The sequence below is a fragment of the Anolis carolinensis genome, chromosome 4, assembly GCF_035594765.1.
Source record: "Anolis carolinensis isolate JA03-04 chromosome 4, rAnoCar3.1.pri, whole genome shotgun sequence".
In the NCBI taxonomy this organism is placed as follows: domain Eukaryota; kingdom Metazoa; phylum Chordata; class Lepidosauria; order Squamata; family Dactyloidae; genus Anolis; species Anolis carolinensis.
In genome coordinates, this window is record NC_085844.1 from 187,632,993 (window position 1) to 187,650,717 (window position 17,725).

The 17,725-nt window shown below is 41.2% G+C and overlaps 2 protein-coding genes across 2 annotated transcripts; one reads left to right on the forward strand and one right to left on the reverse strand.

Moving 5' to 3' along the window:
- Positions 1-106: 106 nt before the first annotated feature.
- On the reverse strand, positions 107-2,833 carry cfap144 (cilia and flagella associated protein 144). Its single transcript, XM_003220195.4, has 4 exons — positions 2,584-2,833; positions 1,201-1,260; positions 623-726; positions 107-375 (listed from the first exon to the last, which is right to left on the reverse strand). The coding sequence occupies exons 1-4, from the start codon at positions 2,717-2,719 to the stop codon at positions 265-267; spliced, it is 411 nt and encodes a 136-aa protein (XP_003220243.1). The 5' UTR covers positions 2,720-2,833; the 3' UTR covers positions 107-264.
- A 240-nt stretch (positions 2,834-3,073) lies between these two features.
- pif1 (PIF1 5'-to-3' DNA helicase) lies at positions 3,074-17,568 on the forward strand. The gene is made up of 13 exons (XM_003220241.4): positions 3,074-3,212; positions 4,625-5,192; positions 6,201-6,327; positions 7,376-7,501; positions 7,661-7,814; positions 9,227-9,341; positions 9,420-9,526; positions 11,362-11,501; positions 12,503-12,609; positions 13,503-13,590; positions 14,836-14,981; positions 16,196-16,387; positions 16,746-17,568. Exons 2-13 carry the CDS (start codon positions 4,626-4,628, stop codon positions 16,797-16,799), a joined length of 1,923 nt encoding a protein of 640 aa, XP_003220289.2. The 5' UTR covers positions 3,074-3,212; position 4,625; the 3' UTR covers positions 16,800-17,568.
- Positions 17,569-17,725: the final 157 nt, after the last annotated feature.

A 17,725-nucleotide genomic window follows, 5' to 3' on the forward strand; every position in this document is an offset into this window, starting at 1 on the left:
GAACCTGATGCATGAACAGTATATGCTCATAAAAACAGAACTTCTGGCTGGGAAATACATTGTATTATCTATCCATATGAAGGAAATATTGGCAAATCAAGAAAAGTCATGGTTGGGAACAGGTTTATTGGAATATTAATAACAATGAACAATCTTCCTCACCTGTAACTTGTTTCTATCTTGCCACAAATAAGATGCAGGATTCATACAATCAGAAATCCTAAACTAATGTCTTCCTGACTAAGTGCAAATATTCTTGTTCTATCACTTAGTTTTTGACATTTCCTTCAGGCGCCACATTTCAGCCATATATCTGCTGATTTCAGTGCTCCGACTTGGGAAGTACAGTCTGCTGTCATTGCGGTTGACACTGATCTGTGAAGGAGATAACGAAGCAAGAAACATCTGTCATAAATGAAAAACCAGGAATGGGGTTCTCTTCTAAAACTTTTCCTTGTTTCCCCTACTGTAATGTCTGGCTTTGGATAAGTCATGAGATACTGCTTACAAATGTTGAAGACTTCCTTAAGCGTTACAGTGATCCATGAAAGCTACTATTACTCTTACAGCAGTAATTGTCCCAAACACTTATCTCTCCAAAGACTCTTGAAACGCCACTCACCAAAGGGTTGGAAAACCAGCCAATTTCCTGGCTTTCTGATTGTGGTTCCCTGTATTTCTTATTTGGTTCAAGTGCAGCATGATGAATAAGTTTCAGAAATCCAGCTGTTGAGTTAAATCATTGATAAAATAAATATGGATTCGATGCAAAGCATTCAGCAGTCACCATACTGACATTGGTTTCTGCCCCAAAGCCTTGTGAACTCTTGCTGGCTAATGCCCAAAATGCTGTGATAGCTGAATTTTATATAAGAATTTGTATGCTGCCTTTCAGGTTCAATCCTCTCAAAATGACTAATACACACACACACACACACACACACTATAGTATTAATAATAAAAAGGCCTGCATTATTTGAGCCTATGAATGAGATTAGATATCTGTCTTCATGGCATTTTGTTATGATTTGAATGAAAAAGGTACACAAAGACTTACTGCTTAACTTTGTAAACATTTATTATTCTAATGTGCATTGACAGCAATGGATTCAGTACAAGAGAATATTTTTTCTGCAATAAATCTGACACATGCATAAAGGTCTTCCATTGACAGAATGTGTCTCAAAAATGTGTTCTTACCATCTGCAGGCTCCTCTAAATTATCATGCCAAGATGTAGGCTTTCTAGTTGTGGTGTAAACTAAAAAGAAAAACAGTAATGCAAATTAGTAACTAATTGACCTTCTACAAGAGCAGTGGGAGAAAGCCTTCGGCCAAGCTAGACAAGCTGTCATTTTCACTGGCATGGCTTCAGGCATAGGGACATCTGCCAGAAACATATTAGATGTATTATTGGTAATACATACATCCCCACCTACACAAACCCTTGAGACTGGAAGCTGTCCAGTATTTTAGAAAGAAGGAAAGAGTGGTGCAGGTCTAAAAGTTAGTTAGTGGAACATGATTTCTCCATTTAACTGGTCTAGCTATCAGGAAGCTATTGGTCTGTGTCAGACTACGTAGAGAAGTCATTGAAATCCACAAGCGTGTGGACAATTTCAACAGAAAGGAGAAAACCATGAAAATGAACCAAATCTGGCTACCAGTATTAAAAAAACTCTAAAATTAGGACAGTAAATAAAGAATGCCACTCAGAAAACTGAGGAATTCCAGACACAATTCAATCAAGGCCAGTTAACACCTCCCAACAAAGAATTCCCCAGGCAGGAAGCAGCCAGGCTTTGAATCTGCAAGGCCATTCAATGCTAATCAAGGTGGCCAATTGCAACATTCACACTTGCCTCAAGCAGACAAGAGTTCTTTCTCCCACCCTGGACATTCCACAGATATATAAACCCCATTAGCCTTGTTTTCCAATATACTTCACAACCTCTGGGGATGCCTGCCATAGATGTGGGCGAAACGTCAGGAGAGAATGCTTCTGGAACACGGCCATACAGCCCGGAAAACTCACAGTAACCTAGTGATTCCGGCCATGAAAGTCTTCGACAACACATTATACTCTAAAAAGTATGGACGTTAAGTCCAGTCTTGTTTGACTCTGGGGGTTGGTGCTCATCTCCATTTCTAAGCCGAAGAGCCGGCGTTGTCCGTAGACACCTCCAAGGTCATGTGGCCGGCATGATTGCATGGAGTGCCGTTACCTTCCCGCCGGAGCGGTACCTATTGATCTACTCACATTGGCATGTTTTTGAACTGCTAGGTTGGCAGGAGCTGGAGCTAACAGCAGGCGCTCACGCCGCTCCCGGGGTTTGAACCTGGGACCTTTCGGTCTCCAGCTCAGTGCTTTAACGCACTTTGCCACCTAGTTGTCCATAAACCACACAATGCACCAATTTTAGCCTTTATTGATGGGCTCACATCCACAAAATACAGGGTAATTCAACCTATATAAAAGGAAACACTGTCCAACCCTCCAATCGAGAGCGGTCTTTGTAAGGGGCACCTGGCAACCTATGCTTCCCCCCACTCGCGCTCCAGACACGTGTACATGTGAACATACCCCGTATGTACGGGTTCATGACATACTCCGTTTGCAGCCTCTGGCATCGCAGTTCTTTGTGAATGGTCTCGCGGAAGATCTTGTTCTCACTCACTTGGTCCAGAGGTTCCTTCTGGACCCCTTTGGCCCCTGCCATCCGCTCCTTCCCAGAGAGGGCTCAGGGACTGCAGGCCTTTTTTCTAACTGGTGTCCTAGCAACCGAACAGCTTGTAACCTGTCTTCGGCTAAGGCGTGTCCACGCCAGGATTCTGGCCTCGCCTCCTCTCTTTCTATTGGCTTCAAAGTTAAAGTCGCAAAGCACCGATTGGCTGCCAACTGATTGCCGTCCTCCCTCCCCTCGTTTCTTTTGGTCTCCTATCAACCGAGCAGTTAGAATGTCATCGGCGAATGCGTGGCTACGCTTCCTTTCATCCTATTGGCTCCAAAGTTAAAGCTCCTCGAGCGCCGATTGGCTGCTGAGGCAAGCACTGGAGATTTGAATCCGCGTGCTATAAAGGCAACTTGGGAGGGGGTTATGAATGGGGGAGACATGAAGCAAAAAGCTTCACAGTTTCCAGAGGTGGTGTCAGGATCCGCAGCGTACTTTTTGCAACAAGCCATTGAGCTTAGCTGGTGCCAGCTTCCTCCAGGTTTAGTTCTCTTTAATATAATTATTTTATAGACTTTAAATTGTATTTTTTAAAGCTTTGGGTCTCCGTTCAAGAGAGAAAAGCGGGGTATTTACATAAATATAAGAGAGGAGGTCTCCCCTAAACTGTTGAATGACCCGCCAGAAGAGATTTGATAGCGAAACGAGCTGTCAGAATTTAAATCAGAATTAAAGACCTACTCAATGGGAATCTACACTGTGCAATTAATGCAGTTTGAGCCCACTGAGGCTCCTTCTTTGGAGGCTTTTAAGCAGAGGCTGGATGGCCATCTGTCGGGGGTGCTTTGAATGCGATTTCCTGCTTCTTAGCGGGGGGTTGGACTGGATGGCCCATGAGGTCTCTTCCAACTCTACTATTCTATGATTCTTACACACAGCCATATAACCCTGAATATCAAGGCAGAATCACCCACTGGAACTGCTTTAACTGGAATATCTGAGTCCAAACTGCCATATATCCCAGTTCAAAGCAGATAATGTGGGATTTTATTCAGCTTTGTGGAAGGGGTCTTAAACTGCCCTGGCTTAATACTATGTAATTATGGGTTTTGTAGTTTGGTGAGGCACCAGCACTCTTGGCAGAGGATAAAGATCTTGTAAAACTACAACTCCCAGGATTCCATGGCAAAAGCCAAGTGAGATCAAACTCTGGGAGTCGAAGTCCAAAACGCCTGGAAGCCCAAAGTTTGCCCATGCCTGGGTTATAGTATTAAGAAGGGCTAGTTTTACTAGTAACTCTCAAGGAACCACAAACTTCATTTATTGGGCATCTGGCTGTGGGTTTTAATTTTTTATGGATTTAATCTGTATTATTTTTAATACTAATGATATTTAATACTGTTTTAATATTTGTATATTTTAAATTGTACTGTAATTCTTTTTAATGTTGATCTCTTTAAATTTCCTTATGGAGAGAAAAAAATGGGATATAAATAAACATGATAATAATAATAATCTACCAATACCTATTGATTCCAGTCAGCTTAGAGTTGACTAATGCTTGAAACAGGGCACATCAATTTGAAACACTATAACACTATGTAACAAATTTTGGAAAAAATCTGTTTCTGGTTTTAAAGTCTTATTTCCAGTTTAATTGTGCAGTACTTACTTTGAGAATAGTTGCTATACTCCAGAAACTTCATTTTTGTGGCTACCACAAACTATGTTGAATTGGTTGAGACTCTAATGAGATATTCATTGAAAAACTATAGCAAAATGGGCTGTAGGATGTCCTGCAAAGTTTTTGCAGTTTAATAAACCTTTTCCATGTTTTTATGATAGAACCAATTAGGAAATGACATTAATAAACCAGGAACAAAAATCGTGTTACATAGTGTTGTTGTTATTGTTGTTGTTATTATTATTATTTGGGTTCTCGTCCTTGTCCAGGATGCAGCCAGGTTCTGAAGTGGGTGGGCAGATCCATTGCATGGTAGCAATTGAGCGCCTGGGTGCTACCGCCCCAAGCCGGGTGCTTCTCCGCGATGCACTGGTGACACTCGGCCGGGATGAATTCCGAACCCTGGTTCTGCGAGTCTCCACCACCAGTGGTCCAGGCCCTCCCCAGAATTTCCCCATGCGACGGGAAGAAGTCCGGCTGTTTACCCGCTTCATGAAGGATGGGAAGAGCTCCATCCGGCTGGGTTCAGTTGCTGGGCTCAACCATGTTCAACTGCTGCTCTCGAATTGCCCTCCGGATCAGTTGCGACACTTCATCCACATGCTGCGCATCAAACTAGAAGCTACACAGAAAGGACCCGTGACTGAGCGGAAGAGGCTGCTCTCTGGCCTGCCACGGAGCTTTGACACCATAAGTCCAGTGCAAGTCCGAGATCTGCAGCAGGCCAGTAGTGCCCGACAAGCCCTAGCTGAGATAGCCACGCCGGTGAAAGGCCGGGATCAAGGCCGCTGTGCTGCTCGGAAGCGTGCCCGGATTGAATCAGAGGACAGGAATCAGGTGAACAAGTTATTTTCATATGTAGAATTCATGCATTTTGACACCACTTTAACTACCGTGGCTCAGCACTACAGAATCAGGGAAGTTGTTGTTTGTAGTACTATTTGGCAGACAGTGTTAGGCCTTGTAAAACTGCAATTCCATTTACTCCATAGCATTGAACCATGGCAGTTAAAGTGTCAAACTGTATTAATTCTACTGTAAAAAATGATGCACCTTTCGCCTCACTAACTTTTCTGTTTTTCTTCTTCTTCTGTATATCTCTGTAGTACCATTTTCCCCTGATGGTATAGAAAAGCCAATATTGTCATTTTCTTTTCTTCTTTTAAATAGTCAATCAAGGGCTGCCATTATTCTTACAATTTGGAAGGATCTGGCAATTGTATGAGCCTCATCAGTTTGCCCATCTTTGCCATGTCCAACATTTTTGTAATCCGTAAATCTTGGGTGGAAATTTCTTCTTGTTTTCAGTAGTACGCGTAAACAATCCTTCCTGCAGTTAACATGTATAAAAATAGTATCTGATTTTTTTTTGGCAGTGTTGAATGTGTAAGTCCGAGGAGAAAGGCTTCTGGCACAAATGGTACCTTAATTTTTAAGACGATTTCAATGTTCTTATTAATGTTAATCCAGGGGTGGGTTTTTTTTGGGTTTTTTTGCTTTAGTATATTCTTTTGAGCTATCCATGTTGCAGTGCAAAGTATCTCAAGGTGGCTTGGTCATGAATGGACAATTGAGACCCTGTTAGCAGTATAAAAGATCTGTTCAGGTCCTGACTGCAATATTTTAAAGAGATGCTGCATACATTTTTGGACTGTCCTTGGGAGATACAGCCATAGGAAGAGCACAGGCACTTTAGGAATGATCTCTTCAACAAGTTTCTAAAGAGAGGGTGCTGTTTAGGAAGCTACAACCTTGACATGTATGTTTACTAATTCTTGATATTGGGATCATAATGTGAATTTTAACCTGTACCTTGGAGAGTCACTGTGTGGAACTTCCCTTCAGGTGGCTGAAACGCGGCAGGTGAAGAAGCCTTGGTCAATGTGCTCCCGAGTGACACTGTCCCAAGAGCAGTCGATGGTGCTAAATGCGGTTTTGAGTGGGAAGAATGTTTTTTTCACAGGCAGTGCTGGTAAGAGAAGAGAACCAAGGAGGAATTGCATGTGTTCTCAGGGTTCCCAGATCTTGTCCCTTTTTCTTTGGTCCTTGGGGCAAGGGGAGGGATCTAAGGGTGAGAGTGTTCCCTTAAAAATAATGTTTGTGTACATATGAATGTCTGTATATTTTCCCCATTTGTTACATTTGGTGATTCTTTTATGTATAAACTGCAGCTGATGCTTAATATGGTATACTTAGTGACATTGTCAGGGATTGCCTCTAGTAACCAGATTATCCCTAGATTTTAGATTTTGGGACTGCAATCTTAAAGCAAGGAATTGTTTTGACATGCAAACCTTTACCTTCAGTTGTATTGCCCCTGTAGCTGGTCAGTCTTGGGGCTTAAAGGAAAAGCTCTTGTTCTTAATGTTTCTCTTGCATGGGAAATGACGACTAAGTCATTCCCCTCAAAGCCAGAACTCAAGGAAGTTTTCAGATTACAAGAAATAGATTATACTTAAAATCTACATTACATAATGGTCATACAGTTAAGACAAAAACTTCCTTGGTGGATATTTCTTGATGGTGTGGAGAGAAGTTCTCCCCGATTGCAAGTCTCAGTATGCTTTTTAGCTTTTAATAATAATAATGATAATAAAACTTTATTTATAACCCACTTCCATCTCCTTGAGGGGACTCGGAACAGTTCACATTGGCGACCAAGCCCCATCAACAGATAAAACAATACGACAACAGCATATATAATTAAACCAATAACAGTAAAATAACATTCATAAAATACATAGCGAGCATCATGACTAAACGGTGGGGCTATTAAGAAATTACTGGGAAAGCAGGCATGTGCAAAAATGCAAGGCATTGTATAACAAAATTCCACGGGATCTGCCACTTTAAAGTAGCCCACGACCACAGCATAAATTACAGAGGATTTGCATGTGCTAATTGCTATTTATATGATTCTGATTTGATACGAATTTGTCAATGGATCATAGAAGTAACATAGGGGGGACTGCTTTAGAATCCAGATTGTGTGCCTCTAAAGCAAAAACCTCTCTCCATAGGTACTGGAAAATCTTATCTGCTAAAAAGGATCATTGCTTCGCTGCCACCAAACGGCACATATGCTACTGCCAGCACAGGAGTAGCAGCCTGCCAGATTGGAGGCACCACCCTCCATGGCTTTGCAGGTACTGGGGACGGAGATTGCTGGTGGGGAGGAAAAGAAAGAACCTACTAATGGGCATTGTTAGGGGAGTTAAATTTTGAACTACCTTTGCTAGAATCCCAGTTTTCCTGAAGCTCTGCTGTTGGGATGCTACAGATACATTTCCTCCATCTTGTTACAGGAATTGGCTCCGGAAAAGCTCCCCTATCGCAGTGCATTGAGTTGGCTCAAAGGCCTGGAGTTCGGCAGCAATGGCTGAACTGTCGCCGTCTGATCATTGATGAGATCTCTATGGTGGAGGGTGATTTTTTTGATAAACTGGAGGCAGTGGCTAGGTGCGTAAAAGGTTATGCTTGTTTCTGGTTAAAAAACCCTTTGTGTTTGAGATTTGAGATTTTAACAGGGCAAGACACAAAATCTGTTTCACAGGAGAATATTAATCAGAAATTGGGCATCAATCTTACAAGGGTATTTTAGCAGTGGATTCCTACAGTGATGCTGGGTTAGATTAAGTGTGCCTTGGTGTCCTTTCCAACTCTATGATTCTGTGAAGAGTCACCATGAATGCTTCCTAAGCAGGTTCTTGATACAGCTTCTCAGTTTGGTTACTCACTGGAGAAAGCTAAGCTTGCAAGTTACTTTTTCAGTTACATTTAATTAAAATCTAGATTCTTCCTGTCATTATGACCAGCTGTCATTGTAGTTGGGGTTGATAGGTATTGTATTAAAAACAATCAAGCAAAAACACTCATTTTCTCCTCTGCTCCTTTCTCTCCAGGGGGCAGTGATGGCCACAGGTGCATTTGGGGGTGGGGCCAGGGGAGGGGCGGGGCCTCTTCCCAAGTGCCAGAGACAGGGCTGAGAATCTATATCACTCCTGAGGCACTTGTTGGGACACAGAGGGTGGAGCTAGGAAAGGGGGTGGGGCCTCCTTCCAAGAGCCCAAGACAGGGCTGAGCCTCTATACCTCTCCTGAGAGGCCTTTTAGGACTAAAGGGTGGGGCTAGGGGCGGGGCCTCTGTAGACCTCTCCTGAGGCGCTTGTTAGAATACAGGGGCGAGGTATAGAGGTTCAGCCCCATCAGGCACTTGGGAAGAGGCCCCGCCCCCTCCTCTAACCCTGCCCCCCGTGTCCTGGCAGGTGCTGCAGGAAAGAGATAGAAGCTCAGCCCTGCCTCAGAACTCATAACTCTGCCCATCCCAGTCCTGACCGCCCATTTTTGGCCCTGTTCACCTCCCCCTCCCAGCCCTGTATCTTGGACTAGGGGAGAGGCTCAGCCCCGCCCTCTTAAGCAGGAGCCACGCCCACCTCTCTAAGCCATGCCCCCTTTCCAGGGTGAGCGCTGAATAATATTTTTTCTGGAAAGGGGGCGGTAGGCCAAATAAGTTTGGGAACCATTGTTCTAAAGCCTGACTTATCCAGTCTCTCTAGATTTCCACCACTGCCTCCAAATATATCACAGCACTCTGAAATGCTTTATAGTTTATGGCAAGCCTTAATTATATAGAAATTTCCATTTAAGTGTGTGAAAAAATGTGAATTTTTGCTTGGAATTTAAAAGTACTGGCAATCAGGACTGTGCTGTATAATATTTCTGTAATATACACAGTGTAAAACTCACAACAAAATAAGCCTCTGGAAATAAGCATGTGTCTTTGCTGCTGTGGTTGGTTATAGAATATATTGCATGCTGTTCACAAGGTCCAATTAAAGTTAAGCCTATTCCCTCTTCTTTTATTTTGGATAGAGATGTAAGGAACTGTGAGGATCCATTTGGAGGAATCCAGCTCATTATCTGTGGTGATTTCTTGCAACTGCCTCCAGTCAGCAAAGGCACTGAGAAGCCCAGGTTCTGCTTCCAGGTATTCTGCTGCTTCTGTCTCATGATATACTTTGCTCTCAGCTGATTTAAATTTCAAACCAGGAGCTTTCTCTCACAGGCAAAGAGCTGGCGGAGGTGTATCCACTTGAACATGGAGCTGACAGAAGTACGGAGGCAGACGGACAGAGAGTTCATTTCTCTTCTAAATATGGTCCGCCTCGGCAGGTGAGATGCCATTTCCTGCTTCACAAGAGGCAGAGAGAGAGAGAGAGAGAGAGAGAGAGAGAGAGAGAGAGAGAGAGAGAGAGAGATCTTTCTGCTTGGAATTAGTGGTCTGCTTATTTATTTCAATTATTTATACCCCGCCCTTCTCACCCGAGGGGACTCAGGGCGGCTTACAAGTGGCATCTGATGCCGTTACACCATTATACAATGAACTAAAATGTTAAAACGGTTAAAACAGTCATAAAATACAATATACAAAGTTTAAAACAATGCAAAGTGCTTATGTCATTCATTCACCAGACCTTATACAAGAGCCTTAATTCAGACCGCATCGAAGCCAACACATACTTATTCTTCAAACGCCTGCATACATAGCCAGGTCTTCAGTTTTTTTCTGAACCCCAGAAGGGATGGAGCCTGCCGAATGTCACTGGGGAGGGAGTTTCACAGCTGGGGAGCCACCACCGAGAAGGCCCTGTCTCTCGTCCCCACCAGCCGTGCCTGAGAGGCGGGTGGGACCAAGAGCAGGTCCTCTCCAAATGATCTTAAGGTTCTCGTGGGCTCATAGGGGAAAATACGTTTGGACAGATAAATTGGACCAGAACCGTTTAGGGCTTTGTAGGCCAAGGCAAGAATTCGGCTCGGTAGCATATTGGCAACCAGTGGAGCTGGCTCAACAAGGGAGTAGTACGCTCCCTGTATGCCACCCCAGTTATTAATCTGGCTGCAGCCCGTTGTACTAATTGGAGCTTCTGGGCTGTCTTCAAAGGCAACCCCACATAGAGCGCATTGCAGTAATCCAACCCAGGATGTGACCAGAGCATGGACCACTGTGGCCAAGTCAGACTTCCCAAGGCATGGGCGCAGCTGGTGCATAAGTCTTAGTTGTGCGAATGCTCCCCTGGCCACCTTTGAGACCTGGGGCTCCAGGCTCAGCGATGAGTCCAGGAGAACCCCCAGACTGCAAATCTGCGTCTTCAGAGGGAGTGCAACCCTGTCCAACACAGGCTGTAACCCTATTCCCTGTTCAACCTTACGACTGACCAGGAGGACCTCTGTCTTGTCTGGATTCAATTTCAATGTGTTTTTTTTGTCAATAGTGAACACTAACTATCCTGCTCTAGTGAATATTAACAAATGGCCAACAGCATTCTCCTGAAGCCTCTGGTGAGCAAAATGAGTCAACTATTTTGTTCCTTGCTGCCACCCTTTCATTTTTCACTCATCTGATTTAGGCCAGCTTTCAATTTTTTTTTAAATTGGCAGTAACAAGAAATTGTGGGCTTTTTGGGTTTTGATTAGAAGTCAAAATTGGAAAATACATCCCTTTAAAAAACAAGCTCACACAACTAAAATAGTTCTGCCTTTCCCACCCGGAAATTGATTGAAACGGTCAGTTCACCCATTAACTAACCCCAACACTTATATCCGCTAAATGGCTGGCTTATATAAGAAGTACTACTCCTACAATCAGTCTGAGAGTTGTAACTATATTTCCATATAAGTGCTGGTTGTAGTTCAGAATGTGGGAGCAGTAGTTCTACATACTCCTTATAGACAATCTACACTGGGCAGATATAGTTATTCTTGTTCAATTAATGTTGGTTTCTATCTGATCAAGGCTTGGCTGTCTAGCACCATATACAGGTACTTTAAGCCACTTGATGTAAAAAGAAATTCACTGTGAAAAAACAGATGGGACACAAAAAACTACCTAGTTGTCATATGTGACCCTTGTCAACCACCTTGAGATGTGCAAGATAGGTAGGTAATATGTTTCTGACCAACATCTTTGTGCCCTTTTGATTTTTAAATGTACCTGGGCTGCCTGCTAGATGCACAGAAGAAGTCACCAGGCAGTTGACTCTAACAGCGACACACAAAGTGGAGAGAGATGGGATCCTGGCCACCCAATTGTGTACCCACAAAGAGGATGTGGAGCTCACAAATGCAAGGCAGTTGCAGGAGTTACCAGGTGAGAATGCTTCTACAGGAAGGAAATAGACTTTTTTTTCAAAAGAAAAGGTGGGGGAGGGGCTTTGTACTGTAAAAGGACTTGCAGAGAACGAGAGCCAAGAGTGAGGTGTGTTCTATGCCTTTTTCTATCAGAAAAAGTCAATATAAAAGACTAACGTAGAATCAGGCAATGCTCTTTACCAGTAGTGGAGGGATTGCCCTAGATTTCTTCAGCAGTTCTTCATAGGGTTATCAGATTATTCTTAGATTCATCAGAGGCCAAGGGAGAAAGAAATAGCTCTGATTTGCCCAAGGAATAGGCAATATAGGATGTGAAACAAAATGACTAAACTGAGATCTGAAGCTATATGCTTTGGACATATCATGACAAGAGATGGCTCAGTAGAAAAGAAAAATGAAGCCAGTAAGAAAAGAGGAAGACCACATTCCAGATGGATAAGCTCAATTAAGGGATCCATGGCCCTGAATCTGCAAGGGGTCTCTCATTCATATTCTCATCGTAAGTTTAAGTTGATGTGAAGGCAGTTAACACTAACTAACCCATGGAATTCTGAGAAGTTATAGCTTTATGCTTCAGAAGTGTAATGAAGAGTCTATTATGTCTAATACGTGGAGCTCATTGTTGCCTGAGACTGTGAAAGGATATAGTTCCCTACAGATAACTCAGTATTAGGACTAAGTTTGAGAAGAAGTATTTTCAAAATTCAGGGTGCTTCAAAATGATGGACCCAGTTTCAAAGCAGTGTATTTTATGATGGCAACATGATACAATTATACAAAATGTTGCAAAGGCTTTAATGAGTTACCAAGTTATCAAATTTTTATAAATAGCAAACTGGGTTATGCAAGTGTTGTTTTTCAGATATCACTGGACTCTGCTACTCACACAACTCATCATTGGCTATTTTAGTTGGTGTGGTTAGGACCACATATCTACAACAGTTCCATCCCAGTACTAAAAGCATTGCAGATTCTTACCTTTAAATCTATCTTTTCCAGGAGAGCAAAGGTCCTTTAAAGCAGTGGATAGTGACCCTACATCAGTGAAAATAATTGATGCACAGTGTCCTGTGAACAGTGTTATTGAGCTCAAGCAGGGTGCTCAGGTGAGCAAATACAATTATGTTCTGCTGGAGTTAGATGTAGTGTTTTAAGTTGGCAGAAAAAAATGGCTGTACTCAAAAAGGTTCATTTCTATATTTCATGCTAGCATTTTTTTTAGCTCTTCCTCACAAGAGTATTTAAAGAGCAGTACCTCATGGTTTGGAATATAATGGCATCATGTGTTAACATACAAATGCTGATTGAACCAGGGAAGCTAAATTTTGGCTTCTGTACATGATAAAGCTTTGTTACATGATAAAGCTGAAACTATACAGATACATAATTTTTGACCAATTCAGAATGTTAGAACTTTAAATGTGCTCCATACTGAGCAGGACCTGAGCAGGATACTGAGCAGAATACTGAGTTACTCCTCTCCAACTAATATTGGTTCCTGTTTGTCAGATATGTTGCTGGCAACCACCAGGCTAAAACTTCCCCACTCCTTTATTATGGGGCCTTGCTATAAATAGTGGGATTTTAAGTCCAAATTATCTAGTTTCCCACTCTATCTTATAGCCTCCTGGTATGAAGTTCTGGGCAACACTGACATTGACAGTTTAAAATATTAGCCAAGTGGATAGAAACTGTTTCATCTTCTGAAAATGCGCTACTCTTTCTAAGCCAAACAGCATACTTCTTTACATTCCTTTGGGAGGCTCTGGAAGTTACAATTTACAAAATGCTACATAAGTTGCATCCAAATATATAATAGGTACATCCAAATAACAGAGTTCCTCTCCCAAGATACTTACCTTACACCAAGAATTCTGGAGGATGAAAAATGGATACTGCTCTTAGTTGCAGTTTTAGATTCTATGGTGGGCGCTGGCATAGAAAAGCAATGGCTAGTGGGGATCTTCTCCTGTTGTGACCTCTGCATTTCCTTTGCCAGGTGATGCTTACTAAAAACCTTGATGTGTCCCGGGGTCTGGTGAATGGGGCCCGTGGTGTTGTGACTGGATTTGAGACAGATGGAAGAGGTTGGTTTCTTTTCAACAAGCGTACTTCCAAGTACTGTGTGCGTAACTGATGTCTATTAGTCTCTGAACTTTTCATTTAGAAGGCTGATTATTTTGAGTCATTTTCTCCTGGTATTCAACCTAAACATATATTTTTGGTAGCATAATTACTATATGCACACCATATAGCATCAGTGGCAATACCTTAGCATTGAAGACTTGTATAGCTGGTGCAACATGTGTTTTCCTTTAACACAAAATAATGATGTAAGTGACTTGATACTTCTCTGAGTATTGGCAATGGCATTAGTAGATTGAGCTTTCCAGGAGCCTGAGGCTTGAAAAATCACTCCCAGTATTTATAAGATTTTACCTGCTTGATTGGATGCTCATTTATTTGCCACTTATGTATATTCTGTTTCCTAGTAAATACTAGGACTTTGAACATATTGTAGTTAATTACTAGCTTTTCACTTTTGCAATAACTACCCTGAACATTTAATAATCACTGCAAACCAATGCAAGTTAAAGAGAGAAGTACCACATCATCTGCATAAAGGAGGGTTGACAAAGGTCTGCCTGCTAGGTTAGGAGGACGAAAATTTGAACCGGAAAGACTCCTAGCCAAAGAGTTAATGCAAATATTAAAGAGGATGTAATACACAACCTTGTCTTACACCTGCATGTGTTGGGATGGCCAACCCTGTTACATCTCACTTTCAAACATGTTTTTGCATAAAGACTACAAATCAAAATCAACAGGCGCCTGTCAGTATTAGTAATCACCCATTTCTGCCATAACCTGTCTTGGGAAATCATATCAAATATAGACTTAAAGTTAATGAAAACTGTATAAAGGGCTAGCTTGGCCCTAGATGAATATTTATCCATAAGATGGTATAAAACTATAGCATGATCTTCTTCCATAAGGTTTTCCTCTTCCATCCAGTTTTTCAAGGAGGTATACACATGTGAATAATGCTACTAGGACTGGGGTCCACCAACTCTTACTTACTATATGCATCTCAGGAGGGATATCATCACTCCCTGGTGCTTTACCCATCTTAAGCTTAGAAATAAGACAATTGAATTCAGAAGTGGAGACAGGGGGCCAATCTGGAAGGACTGAGTGATTGACACTTTATTTCTCTATTTTGGGACACATCTATCAAAAAAGGTTATTTTTTCATTCATTGTCCTATTTTTATTGTCTTTGGGATGCTTTTCTATGGAGATAGTTGGGGATCCTTTTTTTTTTCCTTACAGGGCTGCCAAAAGTGAAGTTTTTGTGTGGCGTCACAAATGCTGTTGGGATGGAACGATGGCTTTTAAAGGGTCCAGCAGGGACATATTTGAGTCGCCAACAGTTACCCCTGAAACTAGCCTGGGCCATTTCTATCCACAAGAGCCAGGTTAGTGAACTTGAGTGACTGTTGGATTCGATTTCAGAAAATGTATCACAGGCTGCATCCAGCGATGGATTGGGCTACAAACAAAGAAGTAAGAGCACAAACATAAACACATTGATAAGAAAGTTCTGTCTGATACTAATAAAGGCTTAGGGATACATTTTACCCTTTATAATGTGAAAAAGATCTTTTACCGAAGCTAGGAAGATGACACCACTCTGGGACCAAACGAAGTACATAGAAGACAAAAAAAAAAGACAAACCATCAAAGGATTGTTTCTTGAAGGAGGTAATATGTCCATCATGGGAAGCTCCAGGGGTCCCCAAGCTTGTCCTAACATCTGCAAGCAACCAAGGCACGAGTGGGTTGTTCCTAAGCAATATGAAAGTTTGACTTCATATATGTATTTAACTCCTGTATTTAACTCCTACTGCCTTGGGCTGTTAGCAGACAAGGTCTGCCTCTTTGCAGGGATTCTTAGGAATGTGGCTTCTTTCTAAAGATTTATAGTTAGCTGTACAATAGAACTATCTGGTTCATTCTTATGACAATGTTATGTATCCATTACTTTGAAATTACTGCAAAATAGCAGCTGCATTATGTCTGTTGTAAAAAAAAAAGTCCTGTGACAGTTTCAAAAAATATACAGTAGACTCTCAGTTAAGTGGTACTCATGGGGATTGGTAGATGCCAGATAAATGTAGTTTCCGGTTGCTTGAAAGCTACTATTAAAAATAGGTCTAACTAATACTGCACCCCATACCATAACACACCATAAATTCTGCATTGATATGAATACTGAAAATAAGTCATTAATAGCAAATAAAGAGAAACTTAATGTAATGGTTTTACTTTATTATAAAAGCAACTTTGTGAATGCAGTATGCAATTTTAGTTTAAAAAATGTTGCTGATTGCTTGAGTGTTCCGGTTAACTAAGCGTCTACTGTATTATACTATGAACTTTTATGAATTGTAGGCCAGAGGCACCTGGAATTTCAGATGCTTACAGTGTGTTGAAAGGGATTTATAAAGAAAGGTAATAGTTAGAACTGCAACTGCTAAATAAGCAATTATGTCATGTTAAGGTATAGTTAAGTTGCATTATGCCCTAAATATACTCTCTAAGCAGGTTTTTACTGTTTCTGCTGCACCGAGTCATATTTCCACCCTGTTTCAATGAGAACTCCCTTACTGATGTTTTCTTCCTCTTCAAGGGAATGTCTCTGGATTGTGCTGAGGTCTCCCTGGCCCGTGTTTTTGAATACGGCCAGGCTTATGTAGCACTTTCCCGAGCACGCAGTCTTGTGGGTCTTCGTGTTCTGGATTTTGATCCTAAGGTAGTGAGAGCTAACCCATATGTTTTGCAGTTCTACAAGCAATTAAGAAAAGACAAATTTCTAACTCAGGTAATGTGATAATCTGTCATCAGGCTGTTCTAACCATTATGGGATGGGAAGAGGGGAAGACAGATATTATAGAAGGTTAGAAATATGCTCCCAAATGACTAATTGTATTGTAGTCAAGTATTTGGCCATCACATGAAATGCCACGTGTTCTTGAAAGGAAATTGTCTGCAGCTTTTAACATTTGCAGAAATTATTTACTTACATATTTTGAAAAGTAAAGTAAAACATTGGCCAATATTTCAAGAAATAAAGTATTACTAGTGAAATCTCAATGTTCAATCTAAATGACTGAAATGCTTTTCTGATTAAGGATTATACAATATGTGATCTGATGTACATAATCTTTTTTTATTTCTAGGCTGCTCTAAATTTTTGCATCCAAGATGACAAAGAAAATGTAGAAGGTACCTGAACCATGTCTGCTAAAAATCCTGGGCATTTTTATTGCTCCTTGTCTTCTTTATTAAACAGGCAAAAATAATACTTTGGAAACTACTGATCACCAATATGTAGATTTTTAGTTCTGTAAGTAGAACATGCTAGCCCTGACATCTTTCGTCTCCAGCAGTGAAGAAAAGTGGGACATACATAATCGGTGATAATTCAAGATATGAACTCTTAAGTACTTTTTTTACTGGGATGGAAGTGACTTTTTAACTTACTTGAAGCCATTGTGTAGAATATCATTTTGCTATGTCGGATTTAAGCAATGTCATTGTTGTATATATGGTTTTTAACATTAATGAACAAACTTAAAGAAATGAAATACTTTTAAAAAGTATCATAGAGGTTAGCAAACAATTATTGAAGCAGATAATTGACCAAGTAGCAGTACTTATTGCAGTGAGAGCAGCAAAATGACTTGTCAGTGTTTATAAGAGGAACCAGATTATTTTTCTAGACTGTGTGCGTCACAAAACTTGAAAATAGTTGTGCTGGCTCCCTCACTAATTAAGCCCTGCACTCTTAGGTGCTAGAATCTGTACTGCTTGTCAACACAATTGTATGAGTGAAACAAATTCAGTATACTTCTCTAAATCTGAATAATTTTTTGGAACAACCCGTCAATTGAATCATTGTATGGTGCTGCTAAATGTGTTTTCCCTCTTCCCCTGTAAATACCACTGGGATGGTGTGTTGAATGCATCTGCTTAATCAATTATAATTTACATTTGAATATAGGCCTAATGATCTTGCATCATGCGATGAATTTATCTTGCATTTAGGATGGTAAGGATTTTTGAAAGTACTTGCATTCTTCAGTTCAATTGTAACAATTATAAGACTAGTTCAGCTAGACAATATTTTGCTAGAACTCATTAGGAGTTTTACACATTT